The sequence below is a fragment of the Euwallacea similis genome, chromosome 31 (assembly GCF_039881205.1).
Source record: "Euwallacea similis isolate ESF13 chromosome 31, ESF131.1, whole genome shotgun sequence".
NCBI lineage: Eukaryota > Metazoa > Arthropoda > Insecta > Coleoptera > Curculionidae > Euwallacea > Euwallacea similis.
In genome coordinates, this window is record NC_089639.1 from 112,460 (window position 1) to 132,088 (window position 19,629).

At 32.2% G+C, this 19,629-nt stretch overlaps 1 protein-coding gene across 2 annotated transcripts in view; it reads left to right on the plus strand.

The window, feature by feature from the left end:
• The window catches only part of LOC136417961 (furin-like protease 1), a 56,842-nt gene that overhangs the window by 19,501 nt on the left and 17,712 nt on the right, over positions 1-19,629 (plus strand). For both annotated transcript variants that reach the window (XM_066403824.1, XM_066403823.1), the window contains exons 3-4: positions 16,402-16,596; positions 16,651-16,779. In XM_066403824.1, coding sequence (XP_066259921.1) covers positions 16,402-16,596; positions 16,651-16,779 — 324 coding nt within the window. The remainder of the gene's footprint in view (positions 1-16,401; positions 16,597-16,650; positions 16,780-19,629) is intronic.

Sequence of the window (19,629 nt, forward strand, 5' to 3'; positions counted from 1 at the left end):
GTGAAAATTTCAGTGCTCACCATTGTAGTCTTCCAAAAAGACGAAAGGTACAAGGTATGTAAGGTTAGTTATATATAGGAAAAAATTAGGATTTTACTGTTTATTAAGAATCCCCCGTAAAACTAGATTTATCGGTCATAGTTTTTAAAATATCTAAAAAAAAGTGAAAACATGTCAATTTAAAAATATATTATTTCGTGAAAATTATCAATCTCATTTTGGGCATCTTGGGCTACTGGTATTTCTTGTGATGACTCCATAACATTAACAGATATTTTCTAATTTATCTAGGTTTGCACACTAATAGTTAACTTTTTCCTTATGGACGCCATATTGAAATTTTACACTATTAATTAAAGAAAAAAATCTTTTTAATGTCTGCCTCCTTTTTCTTTATCCACTGTTTTCATTTTTTATGTTTGCATGTTGTAACGTGATGGACACTGAAGTTTTTACCACTTTGAATCTCCAGTTTTTTTTTTACCACTTGAACTCTACTCCAATTTTTGACTGTTTTGCTGATACTGAATTGCAAAGATGGCAGGTTTTTGCACGTTCAAGGGCTGCTCTTTCTTCAATATCTACTTTGAAAAGTTCTAGGCACTTTAGCATGTATAGACTCTGAAACTAGTCAATTTGTGAATATAAGATTGATTCATTTTATTGATCACATAACTATACTTATTGCGCGTCCTGGTGCCTGACACATACCCTTTGATTTGTTTTTTTTTGGAATGTTCTTTCAGCAATCGTTTTCCAACGAAAGTCAGGGAATAGAAGTTTTTTCTTCGATCTTCAATGCTACCTGTATGCTTTATAGGCACCTATATGTTGTATAGGCATTCTGCCACCACTAGAGCCCGATTCTTGATTTTAGAGTAGAACGCTCTCGGAAATCACGTCAAAATGACGTGTATTTGTTATCTTTTTATGTATATACCATATGTATATGCCAGATCTATATTGATCGACAAATTTGATATTATTGATTGGCTAACGTTCTTCTGTCCAGTTTACAAAATCGGGTTCTTGGTAATTTACCATACCACCTAGAATATACACGGAAAATATACAGCATGTGCCATTTAGAAAATTAAAGTTATTACTTTTTGTGTGAATAAATAGATCTACAGTAGAACTTGTTTAATACGAACACGCTTAATACAAGATCACGGTTATAACGTTCAATTTATGAAGTTTCGTCAAAAGTTCCATATAAACGCATGCATTTGTGTCTGTTTAAAATGAGCTTGCGTATAATAAGGTAGCGTTTAGAACGAACACATTTTTAAGTCGTAGTATGAAAAAATAAATATATAAATATTCGGATATAACGAGCAAGCTTGATAACCAAATTTAAAACGAATCATCAGTATAAAAGATCAAAGTTAAAGAAAGCTGTCGACGGCAGTGAGATAAATAAACTTTTTGTCATTGGTAAATCCGCTTCTCCCAGATGTTTCAAGAATACTAATGTTAATAATCTTCCTATGATTTATTTTGCAAACGGTGGAACATGGATGACTGCAGAAATAAAAAAATATATTCTGGAAGATTGGGACAAAGCTCTACATGAGACTAACAGAAAAATTTTACTTTTAATACACTCACTTTCACATGAAATGCACCACCCATTAATAATAATTATTAAGTCTTGTAATTTTGGCAAAATAATGCTTCATAATAGAGTATCAAATGATCAGACTTTCAGTAAAAAAGAAAGAATGTTAGTGGTTTTTTTGTCATCGACCTATTAGATTTTTTATTCAATTGTAAATAAATAAAATAATATTTACATCGAAATATCAATTTATTTTGTTGTTGAACTGTGAACAAAACATCTCAGAATGCCCCCAGTGAGACAGCGTCGAAATTTTTCCCACGTTTCGGATTTTGATAGAGGGCGAATTATCGGCATGAAGGAGGGTGGACTTTCTTTTCGTGAGATTGCCCGAAGAATGAATCGGAACCACACCACGATTGCGAGAATATGGTCTACGTGGTCTGAAGAAAGGGTTCAGCGACATCGTCCAGCTGGACGTCCTCCCTGTAGCAGCAACGCACGTGAAGATCGACTTCTTAGACGGATGGCCATTGGTGATCGATTTCAAACAACAATGTCTGTTGCAGTAGATTGGATGGGAGCTCTAAATCGTCGGGTGTCGACGGCAACAGTTTACAAAAGAATTTCGTCTTTTGGCCTGCATTCATACCGCCCAAATCTACGACTGCCACTAACCGCCCAACACCAAGCTTCCAGATTGGCCTGATGTCAAGAACGAATTGATTGGAATCATGAGTGGAACAATATCGTCTTCAGTGATGAGTTGCGATTTTGTTTATGGATCAATGATGGTCGTAGGAGAGTCAGACGATACCGAGGTGAAAGAAGAAATTTGCAATTTTCTGAAAGGCGCCACACAGCTTTAACACCTAGTGTTATGGTCTGGAGTGCGATATGTGTTGGTCGAAGATCTTCTCTTGTGTTCGTTCCAGGCACCCTAAACGCATGTGGCTACATTGACAATGTTCTGAGGCCACCTTTCATGCAAACTTTACCAAATGGCATTTTCCAACAGGATAATGCAAGACCACATAATGTGAACATTACTCGACGATACCTGGAAGAAGCACAATTGGAAATACTGCCTTGGCTTGCACGGTCACCGGACCTATCGCCCGTCGAACATCTTTGGGATATGATGAGTCGCCATCTTCGAAATTTACCGAGGCCTCCAAACAATGTGGATGATCTACGACATCATCTTGAGGTAGCATGGAATGAAATACCCCAGGAAGATATTGATCATTTGTTGCAAAGCATACCGCGAAGAGTACGTGCTTGCATTGCCGTATGAGGCGATGTCACTTATTATTAATTTTTTCATTATCAAATGTTGTATCTTTTAACTGAAAGTCTGATCATTTGATACTCTATTATGAAGCATTATTTTGCCAAAATTACAAGACTTAATTATTATTATTACTGGGTGGTGCATTTCATGTGAAAGTGAGTGTAGATAATTGTCCTGCTCACTCAAAGTCTTTGATGTTACGAAATATTGAAGTGGTATTCCTCCCACCGAATGTAACAGCCACACTTTAACCAATGGATCAAGGAGCTATATGGTGTTTAAAAGTTTATTATAGGCAACAACTTTTTATAAAATTAGTTCGTGTTGCAGATGATAATATACTGTTAAAAGTTACAGTTTTAGATGTAATAATAATGTTGGCAAATGCTTAGCGGCAAATTTTTTAACAACAATTTTAAATTGTTTTCGACATTCGAGTTTATTATGTGATGAGTTTGATGAAGACGAATTACCATTTGTTGAATGGATAGAATTACAAAAACTACCAGAATCAAGAAATAACACAGACCTGGAGGAATGAAGAACGCACAACTCAGTAATACTGTTTGCAAATGATTATTTAAACGTGTTTTTGTCGGTAGATGATGATTTAGTGATTGCTGGTGTTTCTTCCGATTTAGAAATCGTTTCTTTAGGATACGGAGCTGAAGAAGGCGATAAAATTGATTTGATTGATGATCAGGAAAATCTTACTACGGTGCCCACAGCTTGGATTGCATTGAATTTAGTGGATAAAGTGAATCGATTAGTTAGTTTTAACGACGTTGGCACTAAATGTGTTCAAGTTTTAAACATTGTTCGAACGGAAATTCAACGTTATATTTTAGAAAATAGAAAACAGATACAAAGATACCTGATTTTTTACATATTAATGTTTATTTACCATGTTTAATTTTTTTCGTTAATATTTTATTAAAGGTTAAATGTAATCTACCGTTTTATTGCATAAACCAAGAAAATATCATGCAAAATGTTCTCTCTATTCAATATACAGGGTGAGTTTTTTAAGTGTGTCACGTAAATATCTCTGAAGTTATGAGTTTTAGAAAAAAAAGTTTCAAATTAAAAAGGGATTATATGAAAGGGGAAAACTTTTGGCATCATCACTGTTTCGATTCTAATCAAGGTCAACTTTGTTTTTTCAAATGGAAACCCCACATTTTTTTGACAGATTCTGATTTGTTGTTCAAAACAAACATTTTTTTATTCATTTGATAATTTTGGCACAAATTGACATTTTTAAAGAATTTTGTTCTAACGAAAATGCTTGTATCGACACATTCGAGAAGAAATTTAAAAAAAACATAATTTTTAAACAATTCAATCAAATAAGTGTTCAAAATGATGTCCTTCTACGTCAATGCATTTAGCGATTCTGATTTTGAATGACTGTTGGATATTCCAATATGTTTCTGGTCGAATGTTACGGCAAGCTACTCTTATTCTTTCTTTCATGTTTTCAGCAGTTGTTGGCACTTCAGCGTAGACAATTTCTTTTAAGTACCCCCAAAGAAAGAAATCTGGAGATGTTAAGTCTGGTGAACGTGCTGGCCAGTTAACATAACCACCACGACCAATCCACTTTTGGGGAAACAATTCATCCAATTTTTCCCGAACAACTGGTGCATAATGAGCTGGGCACCTATCATGTTGATACCACATGGTCATTCGTCGATTTAGATTTACTTCTTCCAGAAGTATTGGCAAGTCATGTGTTAAAAAATCGAGATACTTTGCAGCATTAAGATTTCCATCGATAAAAAAAGGGCCAATCAAATGTTCTCCTACAATGCCACACCAAACATTTACAGTCCATGGACGCTGGTTTTCCATCTCTCGCAACCAATAGGGATTTTCAACAGCCCAGTAATGCATATTGTGTCTGTTAACTTGCCCATAGTTTGTGAATCCAGACTCGTCCGAAAACAACACATTCGAGAAAAAATCATCATTTTATCTGATTTTTCTTTGAGCCCAAGTACAAAAGGTAACTCGGTTTTGAAAATCATCACCATGTAGTTCTTGATGAAGAGAGAAGTGATAAGGATGAAACTTATGATTTATTAAAATTTTACAAATACTACTTTGTGAAATACCAGACTCTTCAGCCAGCTGGCGAGTACTTACATGAGGATCAAGTGCAATGGCGGCTAAAATATCAATTTGATTGTCTTCATTTCCAAAGACAGTCTTTGAACGTGCTCTTTTTTGTGTTTCGACACTTCCTATTGCTCGAAATAACCTCACAATTTTATTGACAAAAGTCCATGACGGAAGTACGTTTTGTGGGAAACCCTCGGCGTAACGCTGCACCGTTGCAGTAGGACTTCTACCTGATTCGCCATAAGCAAAAATAATTTCAATTTTTTCGTCTTTTGAAAATCGCACTGCCATTTTACAATATTTATTATTCTAAAGCTGAATTAAAACTGTAAGCGAGTAGGACTGTGGGTTCTACTTGTTTACAAATTGATAAAACATCTATTTATTACGTTTTTTTATTCTTTCTTTATTCGACCAGAAACATATTGGAATATCCAACTGTCATTCAAAATGAGGATCGCTAAATGCATTAAAGTAGAAGGACATCATTTTGAACACTTATTTGATTGAATTGTTTAAAAATTATGTTTGTTTTTTTTAAATTTCTTCTCTTGAATGTATCGATACAAGCATTTTCGTTAGAACAAAATTCTTTAAAAATGTCAATTTGTGCCAAAACTATCAAATGAATAAAAAAATGTTTCAAGTAAAAACATGTTTATTTTGAACAAATCAGAATCTGTCAAAAAAATGTGGGATTTCCATTTGCAAAAACAAAGTTGACCTTGATTAGAGCCTGAAGATGGCCTTGAATCGAAACAGTGATGATGCCAAAAGTTTTCCCCTTTCATATAATCTCTTTTTTATTTGAAACTTTTTTTTCTAAAACTCATAACTTCAGAAATATTTACGTGACACACTTAAAAAACTTACCCTGTATACACATACATACAGTGCACGACACTTGATTACTCTCACCATTTATTTGGTCTAATTTTCTTTAACGATAAAATTTTTGTTTAGTAAGCTACTTATATAATTAAATTAAATGTTTTTACAATATTTGTTCAACATTTCTTTTAACACTTTCGAACTTTATAAGTCCGATAATATTTTAAGCAAAAATTTAAATTCATAATGCGACACATGATTACTCTCACTTTTAGAATTAAGCCAAAAATTTGTATTTAAACCTAATTCCTAATCTTAATATTTAGTACGTCCTCCTTGCTTCTCAATGACTGCTAACATTCGATGAGGCAACGAATTGAATAAATTTTCTATTAGGTTCATTGGGATTGATTCCCAAGCGGCCAAAGAACTAATGGCAACCATTAGTTCTTCTCTGTTGTTAAACTGTCTTCCCTCGGTATAAACATGTTTGACCAACCAACCCCATAAGTTTTCGATAATACTTAAATCAGGGGAAATAGCAGGCCATTCTAAAACTGGAATGTTATTGGTAGTCAACCACGTTTCGACTACTTGGGCGGTGTGAATTGGCGCCATTGTCTTGTTGAAATATCCATTCTTGATCCGGAAATAAAACTCTTATGTTATGAACCTGCCTTTGAAGCGACTCCAAATATTTTTGAGCAGTTTGCCGACCTTCTAGAAACTCTATACCAACTCTCCCTTGACTTGAAATAGCGGCCCAAATCATTACTGTCCCTGCCCGGCTGTGACGACGTGCCAAAACTTTTTCTTCCTTCCTTATGTCATGAAAGTAATATTGGAAACCATCAGTACCATCCAGGTTAAACTTTTTTTCATCGCTGAAAACCACTTTTTTCCATTCCTCTGTCCAGCTACGATGATTGCGTGAAAACTCCAAACGTTCTTGCCGATGACGCGTGAGAAGTAAAGGTTTCTTGCGTAGTTTTCTTCTTTTCAAATGTGGACACTTCTTTATTATTCTTTGGATGGTTCGCACGAATGCATTAGTTCCACTCTGATCCCTAATTTGCCTAGCTGTAGAAGAACAATTTGACGTAATTCGAAGAATCGCACGACGTTCCCTTGGTGTTGTTGCAGTTGAGGTGCGTCCTCGCCGATTGTTGCCATAATTATTGATATCTTTTAAATAAGCATTGATTACCCATGAGCTTCGTCCGATTTTTCTTGCAATTTCTCTATTTGAATAATTCTCCTGTCGATATGCTTGAATGCTCCCTCTTCCTTCCAAAGGTAAAGTTTTACTTCGTCCCATACTAATATCAAAAGCATTTACGACGTGCAAATTGTTATCAATCGATTGTCAATCTGTTGTCAAGTGATCTGGTCTTGTTTATTCTGCGTACATAGCCATCTAGGATTTCAAAAAGTTAATGAGAGTAATCAAGTGTCGCAGTGTGAATAATAGCATTTGCTTTGAAAATTCTTCTAACTTTAGAATTCGAAACTATTAAACGGAATGTTGAACAAATATTGTTAAAATATTTAATCTAATCACATATGTAGCTTGCCAAACAAAAATTTGACTGTTGAAGAAAATTAGATCAAATAAATAGGTGAGAGTAATCACGTGTCGCGCACTGTATATATGCCTACATGCATACAAGTATATTAGAAATACAATGGGCCCGATACAACGAACGATTGTTTATAGCGAGCAAATTTGCCTGTCCCTTGAGTCTTCGTATTAAGCGAGTAGTATTGTATATAGACCAAGTTCCATTAGCCTCTGTCTAATTTTCCGTAAACATCTAAGGAGTTGTCGACTATCGGATCTTCTCTATCTATATACATACATATGTACAGCGCTGTCCATGTAAAATGGTCCACTACCTTATCTTAAAAACCGAAAGGTTAAGAAGAAAATTGAATATAAATATAAATTTAATATATATAATACATATAATAGTTTCACATGAATTTTTATTTTTAATATTTTCGAAGTCATGGGGTGGTCCAGAAAACCGTGGAAAATACATTTTTTAAAATGGAATATCTTATTTTTGTTACGGATACTAATTTTGCTTATAATTATACGCATTTTTTCTTATTATAAAATATGCAAAACTATTTATTATAGCATATTTTTATGATGATCGGCTATGGTGATAGAATGCAAACAACAAATGTGTGTTTTATTTAACAACAAATATCCAGATAGGCCAGATCCGGTTAGAAAATATACTTTTTAGAATTTATCAAAAAATCTGTTATATAACATAGTAAAAAAGTTTATGTACTATACGTAAAAAATGTGCCCTTTCACATAAAATTGTTAAAAACAGGGGTTACCATTAAAAAAGTTTAACATTTACGTCATATCTGGAACAATGATGACGTCACAGCTAACACTATCATATCAAAATATGTGGAATTTTAAACTAAAGTCGACATGCCCAAGCCATCTTTATTATTTTAATTCCAAACCGAAAAAATGAATTTATTCCACACTTTATGTACATACATACTGTATATTAGATATTTCAAGAGATGTTGTAACATTTTTAGCGTTTTGTATTTCAATAGTATCACGTTTCCTACTTTTCACTTAAGAAACCCTCGCACAATTGCCGTTTTGTTATGTAAATATCGCAGTACTTTCAAATGTCATAAAAGTTTTGTTTTCGCGATATATTTATTATTACAATTGGAATTCGATATTTATAGCTCTTACATTACTGTATGCGGATTCTAAATTGGTATTGTTTTGTGATAATATATTTTTATTACATGTTTGGATACTGATTTATGCACCAAGGTGTATATGAATTTCAATATAAAGTTTGTAGTGTCGAAAAAGTTCTGGAGGTAGGATCTATTTAAGTAGAAATAAATAAATAGATGTACGTTTTATTTCTAGGCTATTTGCAACCGTGGTGCAAAGCAAATTAGTTTCTATTTAAGAGTTTTCATGTGAATAATGATTTCGCACTTGAGACGTTCCTTTCTGGGAAAACTTAAATTACCTACCACTTTTCTATACTTAATTACAATCCTTCTGGCGTTGAAGTTGTCCCACTAAGTATATGCTTTGTCTTGCTGAAACCGTATAATTACTTATTTCAATGCTATTGTATGCGATCGTTAAAAAAGTTCAATTTTAAACAATTTTCTTTTGTGAAAACAAAAGTTTGGTGATACTCTTGTTTAAAGAGACAAATTAGTTTCTTTCTTGTCGCTTCTACTGTTCAATACTAATTAGTGGTTCTTTGAACGATTCCTTCGTTTTCCGTGAAACCGCTTGTTAGTTTCCTTAGGAAACTTTTTAAAACTAACCAACCAGTTTAGAGTTTGTTTTGTACCGTAAAATATAAACAATACTCCCCACCGCTTTATTCTTAGAGAAGACGGAAGCTAATACTTATTTAAAATTACTCTGAAAAAGGATGTGTAATAAAAACTTTAGTTTGATCAATAACTGAACTGCGGATATTATTAGGTACTAGGAGACTTTCATAACTTAGGCCGGCACCGGAAAACATAAATAAACATGGTATATTACTATCTTGATTGGAAACTTAGTGGTCTATCCTTCTGTTAGAATATCGCAGTTAATGTATTTTTTCCTACTGTCGTAGATACAGTCGCGGACAAAACATCGGCCCCAAATTCATAAACGTTCTTTATGGAAATATTGCAAGCTTATTATTGGCCATTCAAACAAGTAAAATACACCATTTTGTAGAGAATTTAAAGCTCTATAAAATGCATAATTTTGTTTTTGCATAAATTTTATTTTTAACGTAACAATCTTATTTAAACAAGACAAGGTAAAAATTCGATCGGACAAAACATCGGCCCCAAAATTATTCTTTAATATTTCGTAGCAAATCCACGAGCTTTTATTACTGCTTGGCATCTGCGCGGCATTGATTCAATTAGACGGTGAATCAATTCATTAGATAATGCACTCCAGATATTATTTACGGTATTAAACAGATCATCTCGATTGCCAAATTTTTGCCCGCGCAATTCCTTTTTAACCGCTTCCCAGAGGTGCTCAATAGGGTTTAGGTCCGGGGATTGCGCTGGCCAGTGAAGGCACGAAATACCGTTATTGCTGATCCACGTTTTCACATTTTTAGCTGTGTGTTTGGGGTCGTTGTCGTGCATAAATAGCCATCCATTTGGCATATTATACGTGGCATAAGGCAACATTACCCCTTCCAAAATTTCACGATACTGAATTTGGTTCATCGTGTCGATTATTCGATACAAAGGACCAATACCGTACCATGAAAAACAACTCCACACCATAATATTGCCATCGCCAAATTTCACTGTGGATGTGGTGTACTTTGGGTTATACCTTTCATTTTTTGGTCGACGAACATAACCTTTGCCATCGTTGTTGCAAAGGTTAAATTTGGATTCATCAGACCAAAGGACTTTTTTCCAGTTCTCCACCGTCCACTCAATATGGTCATGCGCAAATTTAAGCCTTGCCGCAATATTCTTTTTTGATATCCATGGCTTTTTCGCTGGTTGTCGTCCATAAAGACCGTTTTCGCACAAACGACGTTGAATTGTGCGGGAAGAAATATACGCTACTCCAACTTCACTTCGAACAGCAGGTGCTGAAAGTCGCGGATTGTTCTTGGACGTGCGCATAATTTTTCTATCGGTTCTAAAATAAAAATCTTTTAGTTTCTTTCATCGAAACTCAATTACAGTAATTCTGATGTAAGAAATAACAACAATAAGCGCACACTTATCATCGGTTTTTCGAGGTCTTCCTCCTTTGCTTACTTCCTTCGGGTGTTTTGCACGGCGAAAAATTCGTGAAACGTTGCTACGGTGCATTTTAACGTGATTTCCGATAGCTTCCATCGTCAATCCCTCCTCGTCTCGCAGACGCACAATTAAACTCTGTACACGATCGTCAACTTACGGGGGAGCCATAATTTGCTTTACACACTTTAGTTAAAAGTCAAATGATTAATTTTGGTTATGTGAAAATACACATAACAACAAAATAACCTAAACATAACCTAAAAAACATTTAAAAATATTGACACAAACAAAATGAAACATTTGACTTGAGTTTGGGGCCGATGTTTTGTCCGGTCGAATTTTTACCTTGTTTTGTTTAAATAAGATTGTTACGTTATATATATATATATATATATATATATGTACGATAATAATTGTACAATATTAATTGTAGATACAGGGCTGCTTCCTGTAACATGCGTTAAACTGCTGAGCGAACTTATTAAATTGATAATTATATTAACGCATTTTACAGGAAGCAGCCATGTCCTTTTCAAAGCCAACTAAGATACTTAGAATTATTATTGTACAATATTAAAAAATCGCAAATTAGAGCAAAAGCGTTAATTTTAGGTATAGGGATGCTTAATAATAATCGATTCAGAATTAAATTTAGATTCTAGACATATGAAAATATATGGGGTGTTCCATTTGAAATAAGCGACTTTTTTGCCACCAAAGTTCTTTAAATATGACGTGTTTTTTTGGATACCCTGTATGATATTTATAAAAACTTTTCACATTAGCCTAATCTACCATACCTAGTTAACATGTCAGCAAATTTTCGTAAAGCCAGCTTCAATAATAGCTGAGAATTTAAAATTTTATATAAATGGTGTTTTGAAAAGATTTTTCTTTTAAACTAAAATATCTTTAAAACGGTTAGGTTTAGGTATAGGAGTACCTAATAAGAATTTAATTAGCTTAATCACTAGATTCCAAAAATGCAAAAATATACTGGGTGTTCCATTTGAAATAAGGAAGTTGACCTCAACTTTCAGTATAACCGGAAGTGATATGACCTTCAAAATATTTTAAAAACGTAGAGGGTATCTATATTAGTTTAACCCCCAAATATGAAAAATTTAGATTTGTCACAAGTACAAAAGTTTCCAATGAAACAGTTACGTGAATCACCCTGTATATATAATAAAAGTTAAGCAAAAGCAAAATTGTGTATTTTATAGAGCTTCAAATTCTCTACAAAATTATGTATTTCACTTGTTTGAATGATCAGTAAGAAGCTTGCAATGTTTCCATAAAGAAAGTTTATGAATTTGGGGCCGATGTTTTGTCCGCAACTGTATGTGCGTCAAGAAAAAACATTAAAGTTAAAAAAGATTATAGGCAAGTAAGTAAAGTCGTCTAATAGATTGATGCATAAGTAGGTTTTAATTTCTTTTTCTTGGGTGTTCATCAAATTTTATCGAACAAAACTGTACTGGAAGTACAAACAGTGTGTCTACTGGAAGTGGGTGCATATATCATCAGTCATTTGTTTACATTCATATCCTGTTAGTAATGTTAAACTTAATGAGTCACTATTAATCTTTATTATCCAGATACACCAAATTATTTCGTTAACGTCGCTCTTTGAAAATAATTCGGTAAAAGCCAATAATTTGTGTTGACAGCTATTGTGATAAACTTCGCTTTGTTTATTCTTTATGAAAGAGTTTCGACACCTCATCAATACAAATCTCAATTGTTGGGAATTCCTTAATGGTTATGTACTTTTAGGCTTTATTTTCCATTATATTTTTTTCAACATCTAAACTTATTATCTACCAGCAGGATTATTCAATGTAATGTATTGTTTTATAAACCTGAAACAAAGAAAATGCATTGTATTTGATCCAATGATCTGTGAAATGAGCAATTAAAAATCCCTAATAACCGCAATGTTTCTCTTATATACAGTATTAAAATTTCCAATCAACAAATAATTAAAAAGTAAAATTTAATCTAACAATTCTTTTCAATATTTAGGTCTATACAAGTGGTCACTCTTACAATGAGTAACAATGGGTTGCCTAAGTATGATAGTTGTAAGGTTGGCTAAATTAGGACAAATTTTAATGCTCATTAAGAATCCACCTTGAAAGTAGATAAGTAGATATGGCTTTTACGGTTTTTGAAATGTCCCGCTAAAAGTAGAAATGTGTTAGTTTATAAAATTATTATTGATGAACGGTGAATTCGATTTTCATGAAACTTGGGTTACCGACTAATTTTGTAACGGCGCCTTAAGTGACATTGACGGATTTCTCGTTTGTCTTCTAGATTTGTCACAACGATAGTGAACTTTTATTTTTCGTATGGACGCCATATTGCATTTTTGCGTTTCTAATGATTTATCACACATACTCAAAAAATCAAATAATGTAAAAAAGGAATAATTAACTTCCTTTTTTGCACATGTGTGACAATTAAAAAGGTAGTTTTTCCTTTATTCCTGATACAAAATTGTGACTGTAGGTGTGAAAAACCGTATTGTCCTTGTGAAAAACCTAGAGGGCGAACCCATTGTTCATTAAAATCGGATCAACAGTTTTTGCGGTGTATTAATTTTTTAAATTAATACATTTCCACCTTTTTCAAAATATAATTTTTTTTTTACAACTGAATCTACTTTCAAAATATCTTCTTAATAAGCATTAAAATGCACAATTTTTTCTCGATTTATACTACCTATCACCCTTTCAAAGATCCAAATGATAGGCAATATTATAAAAGTGGTCGCAGTTTTATTAAACCGTATTGAACTGTGATCTATAATTAATGACGTTAAATTCTAACCAAATATTACTGTACATACGACTTTAACAATAACTTGTGCCAACACATCTCGAGCCTTTACATTTACTAAAATATTCTTTCAAATCAATATTGCTTGCTTATTGAGGAGCAAATAGCTCTAGGCACACAATAGAAAGGAGTCGGAACGTTTAAATAAAACTTCATGAAAAGTTTAATTTTAAAAAAGCACTTTGTAACAGGAAAATGAAGTTGCTTTTTTAGCAGTGAATGAGCCCTGATTCTCTAGGAACATCTAAAAATAAAAATTACATTTTTTGCAACGTTAATTGATAAAAGATTTCATTGAGCAAAAATGTCGTGCTCACTGTCATATTGTCTTATAGAATCAGGCTTGAGATCTTAATAAAAACTTATTATTTATTTATCTGTATCTATATTTATATACCACCAACAATAATAGGGTGTTATTTGTTAAATTGTATTAGTTCATTACACAAACAGTTTCCCTCTTTAAAGTACGAATTTGAACAGCATATTATATTGCGAAAATTAATAAGCAGGAAATACGAAATATTGATATTTAATCTAAAAAATGTAAATTATTACTGCTCTGAATCGTTGAGATTTATTTTAATGATATTTTGTAGACGACCACTCCCAAGGAAAGTGTATATTCTTCAAGAAAATAATTTTTAAACTTCTCAGTGACATGGGTACATCCATGTCACAAGACATTTAAAAAGAAATAAATGATAGGTTACTGCCTTTTTTTTTTAATGAAAATTCATTTGGTAGTTCCCGTTTAAGTCGAGAAGAATAATTCCTCTTTTCTTTTTTAGAACTACTCTTTATTTTTAAATGAAAAAATAAAAATCGTTAATGCACTATTCCTAATCGGCATATTTCTAAATAAGATTTTCTCTCGAACTACTACCATTTATAGTTTCCAAGATGTGGCCGGTTTTTATTCATAACGGGACATCCTTCATACTGGATGTTCTCCCCTTTGTGGGTTAAATTTTTTCTGCAAAAATATTATGATTAAAATTGTTTTATAAGATTTTTTCTAATTTTTCCTATAAGTTTGCCAATTTTTTAAATGCATTTAATACAAATTTTGACATTAAGATATTCATTTAGGTTTACTCTACTAGAAAGATAAAGTGGCAACTAAAATCTATAGGATGATACTTTCCATGGGATAGGCCAGTGGTGCGTCAAATGCTAACTATTTCTTTCTGAAAAATTGAATTATCTATTAAATTTAAGTACTTTTTCATCCCCTTCATTTTACATGTCATTTTTCTATTGATATAATGTTTCATTTCTATACATATACTGTGATTTAGTAAATACCTAGTTCTAAAAAACGTTAAAAAACTGGGTGTTTTGTTCCATATTTATAAGAAAACGAAAAATTTTTTAAATTGAAAAAAATTATATTTTTAAAAAACAAATAAACAGTGGTGCACAACAAAACACTTAGGGAAACTAAAAGGGTACTGACCCTATAGTAAGAATCGTTCTATACTAATACTCTAAATATATGTACCATATATTCTAATAATAATTTGTTCCATATAGTATAGTAAACCTAAATGAATATCTCTACGTCAAAATTTCAATTAAATATTGTATTTCAATGTGTCAGTGATTTGACAAAATTAGAAAACATTGAAACTTTGACATTTATCATATAGAAAACTATTGTCAACTGTCATGTAAGATATACCTAGCCAGATTGTAATATTTTTGCAAAAGTAATTAAATTTGGCCTACTAGTTGGGGACCACTCTGGATATTTTAAACTTATGTGTATACGTACACTTGCAATAACTCTGCACAACGAATTTAGTAGATATTATTTTTCGAAGTAGGAAACACTATTAATGTATTTATACATTAAAACATGAAACCTCTGTACATTTATCCTAACATACTATTCCAAGTAGCGTAATATGTAATATAACGTAGCTGCCTATTAACTTGGTTCTACTAATAAGATTGTTATATATTTGTCTAAACTCTTAGTTATATCAATATCTAGCTAATAATTTGTATAATATGTACCGCTATTCTGGTTATTTACATTCTTGTGGTTTGTTTGACCATATTTGGCGTCTATGGGCTATAATCTTCGATGTCAGACATTTTCGGTACAATGAGAATAATAATATGTAATAATAAAAATGTTATATTAAAAACGATGTGGGAATTACCAAGAAACATCAAAGGCTGTAAAGACGTAAATACTTCTAAAAAATTCGTAAGAGGATATTAGGGACTTTATCAAGTATTTTTATATTGTTATTTTGCGCAGTTTTTATTTTCAGTTTAAAAAGATAACATAATTCTAGACACGATAATAAATATAATAAAAATGAGGATGTAATTTAATTTTGCACGTAGTTGGAAAAAATTTGTATTGCTAGAATATGCAAAATGTCAATTGTTTAAAACAGCTACGTTCGAAAATTACACTTTTGATACCATTTTATTATGTGATGGAAATTTAAAATTTTATCATTTTTTAAAATTCACTTACATTATTTCTGTCAAGACAAAATAAACCAACATTAAAAGACTTTGAAAATATTCCATAAAACTTTGAAAAGTGCACTATAAAAAAGCTTTTTCTTAATGGGTTCAAAAAATTATCATTTTTTGAATTTTATTTTTTTGTAGGTTTCCATACCTAATGATCATCAAGTTTTAAGCTTTAGCTTTACTGCAAATACTATAAGACTTATAAAATATATAAATCGTTGGATTAGTGCTTTCTTGCATAAGAAGAACTGAGAAAATATTAAAATGGTACTTAAAGAAATGCATTACAAATTATTTTTTAGGTAAAACGTATTTTTAGAAGCTTTCATTATATTCGCCTTGTTTTTTTTTAAATTAATATACATTTACATTTTCATCTGATCTTTAACACTTATGTATAAGCTTATCCTGTATTAACCTTTAGTAATTGTATATTATTATTTTGTAGATATTTGAAGATCATTATTTTTTCTCGCATTATCACGTTGCCAAACGTTCGCTATATCCGAATTCAGAGAAAAAAGTCAGGTTGGCCGCTGACACTCGAGTGCTCTGGGCCTCCCAACAGTTGGCCAAGAAACGTTCCAAAAGAGACATGCGGCTCCAAGATTCTGACCCTAAATGGGGCAGCATGTGGTATTTGGTAAGGCCTCTACGATAGTTTTTTAAAATGCATTGTAAAACTAAATTCTTTTAGAATCGGGGCGATGGATTCGACATGAACGTTATACCAGCTTGGTTGGACGGTGTCACAGGAAAAGGCGCCGTCGTCACAATACTGGATGATGGTCTTGAAAAAGATCATCCTGATTTAGTAAAAAATTATGTAAGTATCTATTGACAATTATTATTTAACTAGATGGTACTATCAAAATAAGTTAGATTACAGGACTGGTCGCAGAGCGCCATCAAGTCTCATTTTCATTAAAGGTTTTCCTTGCAGTCAGTTGACTAACTTGGATATATTTTAAACAACCATAATAATATGTTATAAAGTACAGACATAAAGGTGGTCACATATCAACACTAGATAAATTCCTCGTGGATATATTGTTTGTTACCAAAAATAACGTTAACATCGCTGTTAGGTCCAAATTTTGGCGCGTGTACGTGGTTGGGTCGATTCACCCCTTTCGATATGATAACCGTGAACTACGTAGATCGTGGACTGGATTGATCGATTATGAAGGACCACCCTGAGTTCGCAGTCTCAGAGACACTGTTTTCGCGTATAAAAGAAACTAAACCTTAACTTAACAAAGGTTTATTGGTAACATTAACAACTATACAATATCGAGAAATGCGTTATTTAAAGAATGTTGACGAGAGTTTTAACGCGTACGAGTTCGTGATGAAGTGGCGAGAAAAGAGAGCTTCTTCAGTTTCGCACCCTCCTTAAGTATTGATACGGAGGTGTAACGCCCATAGACGTACCCCCGATAGGGCCCCATTAGCGGCTTCTAGGCTACCTTGTTACGTTAAAGCGTAGCACTTAGAGGCACGATCGCTGGGCTTTTATTGGAGCCCAGCCATTGTATTCGTTTGGCGGTACCTTTAATTTAAATTCGCAATGTTAGTCCGACAAAGAATAGTGCTGGAAATCCCAATCATAAAATAACTTCCCTCAGCCGAAGATGGGTGTTAAGCGCTGGGAATTCCAACAGTATTACCCAATGGCTGGGGTTGTCCATGGGCGTAACATCAGTTTGTTAAACTAACTTTTAATCCGTGATAAAACAATACGTCGCAAGTCCTAACAATCGCAGCAAATGATGATATTACCAACTTGACTTAACGGCTTGTTTACATGCTGTGAAGCAAATTTACTGAAATTCTATGTGATTGTTCAGAGTTTTTTCCTAATTTGATAGATTTAGATATTTACCTAGTAAGTATTAATATTTATTTTGTTTTAATTGTACTATATCTTATTTTATGAGAAAATTCGCGAGAATCATGAAAAATGGAATGATAAAAAACCGATTAATAATGATTAACCCTTATTTTCGTCTCAGGTTTGCAAGCCGAGTAAGTCTAAACGTGATTTAATTTGCATTTCTTCGTGTAAATTTGTTAATATAAGCCACACTTTAAAGGTAAGCTAGCTTGTGGACTTACGTAGAATTCGAGAGTAAGGGGTCAATCACCATTCTCTGCCCGTATTGTGGGCCTTTCATGTTTTTTTTGTGTGCTGCTTTACTTTTTATTTATTATTAATTTAATTCAGATATTTTTGAGAGAATTTAACCAAAAGTGATAGGAACGGTTTAAATAATAGACCGTCATAAAAGAAAATCTGTTGATGGCAATAGTTGTTCGTATATCTATATTTTTATCTACTTACGTTTTTGTACAAGGTTTTTCCTTATATTTTGAAAATCAAAACAAATGAATCTCTATAATGTTGCATGTTTAAAAAGCTTGAATCAAATCATTTATAATTTAACTAAGTCTATAATTGGTTAAGTGATTATCCAGAAATTTAAAAGCATAATTTTTATTTTTTGAATAGGAACATAGAATATAAATGACTCGTAGCATGCAAATTCCACTATTACTATTGAAAAAATTAAAACTGTATCTAATTTTCTCATTAACTACGTATGAAATTACAGACTAATGTTTAGGATTTTTTAAGGATATTTTTAAAGTTCTTTAAAAAGTTCAAAAAATCTCCTAATGACGACAATTAATAATAGAGACTGCATTCACTAGTCCCATGTGTTAAGCTCGAGATCATTAATGTCTCATTAATATACATGTTAATTAGAAGTTGAAAAACAAAAAAAGCAATAAAATTATTAAGTATTTCCAAATGAATGTCATTTTCTTCTTTTAAGTCCAAAGTCATTCTAATTGGTTTTGTTAGTTATATACTTCAGACCGAGTTTGAAAAATCTCATGTTAAAAATCGAAATCTTCATTAATGACAGATATCGTTCACGTATCATGCATAGGTATTGTGATTGGTTCAATGCAAACAGTTATAGTAGGAGTCGACCGCACGAAATCAATTAAAAGGTCTTCAAAACCATGCACAAAGGATTTAATTATCTCTCGTAAATATAAATTTATAATACATTTAAAAAACATAAAAATAGTTTCACGGATGTAGAAATATACACATTAAGGCTTCACAACCATAAAATACTTCATTTTTGTAGCGTTTTTAATATTCTCAAAAATAATCTTCTCTTAAGACCTATTATTAGTGGCAAAAACTCATCCGTACATTTACTGTTTTGATTTTTATTAAATTCTCTAAATCAGAAGGAATAAACAGATTCTTATATTAAAAATTCGAATAATTTTTCAAAAAAATTATAAGGTATAGATTTAAATCCAAATTACACGTTAGTTAGTTTTCATGTTTCTAGCTGTAACATGTTCAATTATCACAAATAAACTTAAAAATGACGTCAATTTTAAAAAATGCACTAAATTTAACATAAACAGTATTATCAAATTATTAACGGTTTATGTGAGAATTAGTTATTCTCAATACCAAAGTAATTATAATATTATCAGCACAAGTCTGGGATGGCAATGGCTTCTTTAGTTTGGTGGAGATGTATTGATGTACCAATTCAATATATGAACATAATAATAATTATTTGAATAATTTTCTGAATTATTTATTTCAAACGAACCTACTATATAATTTACTATTGAGAAA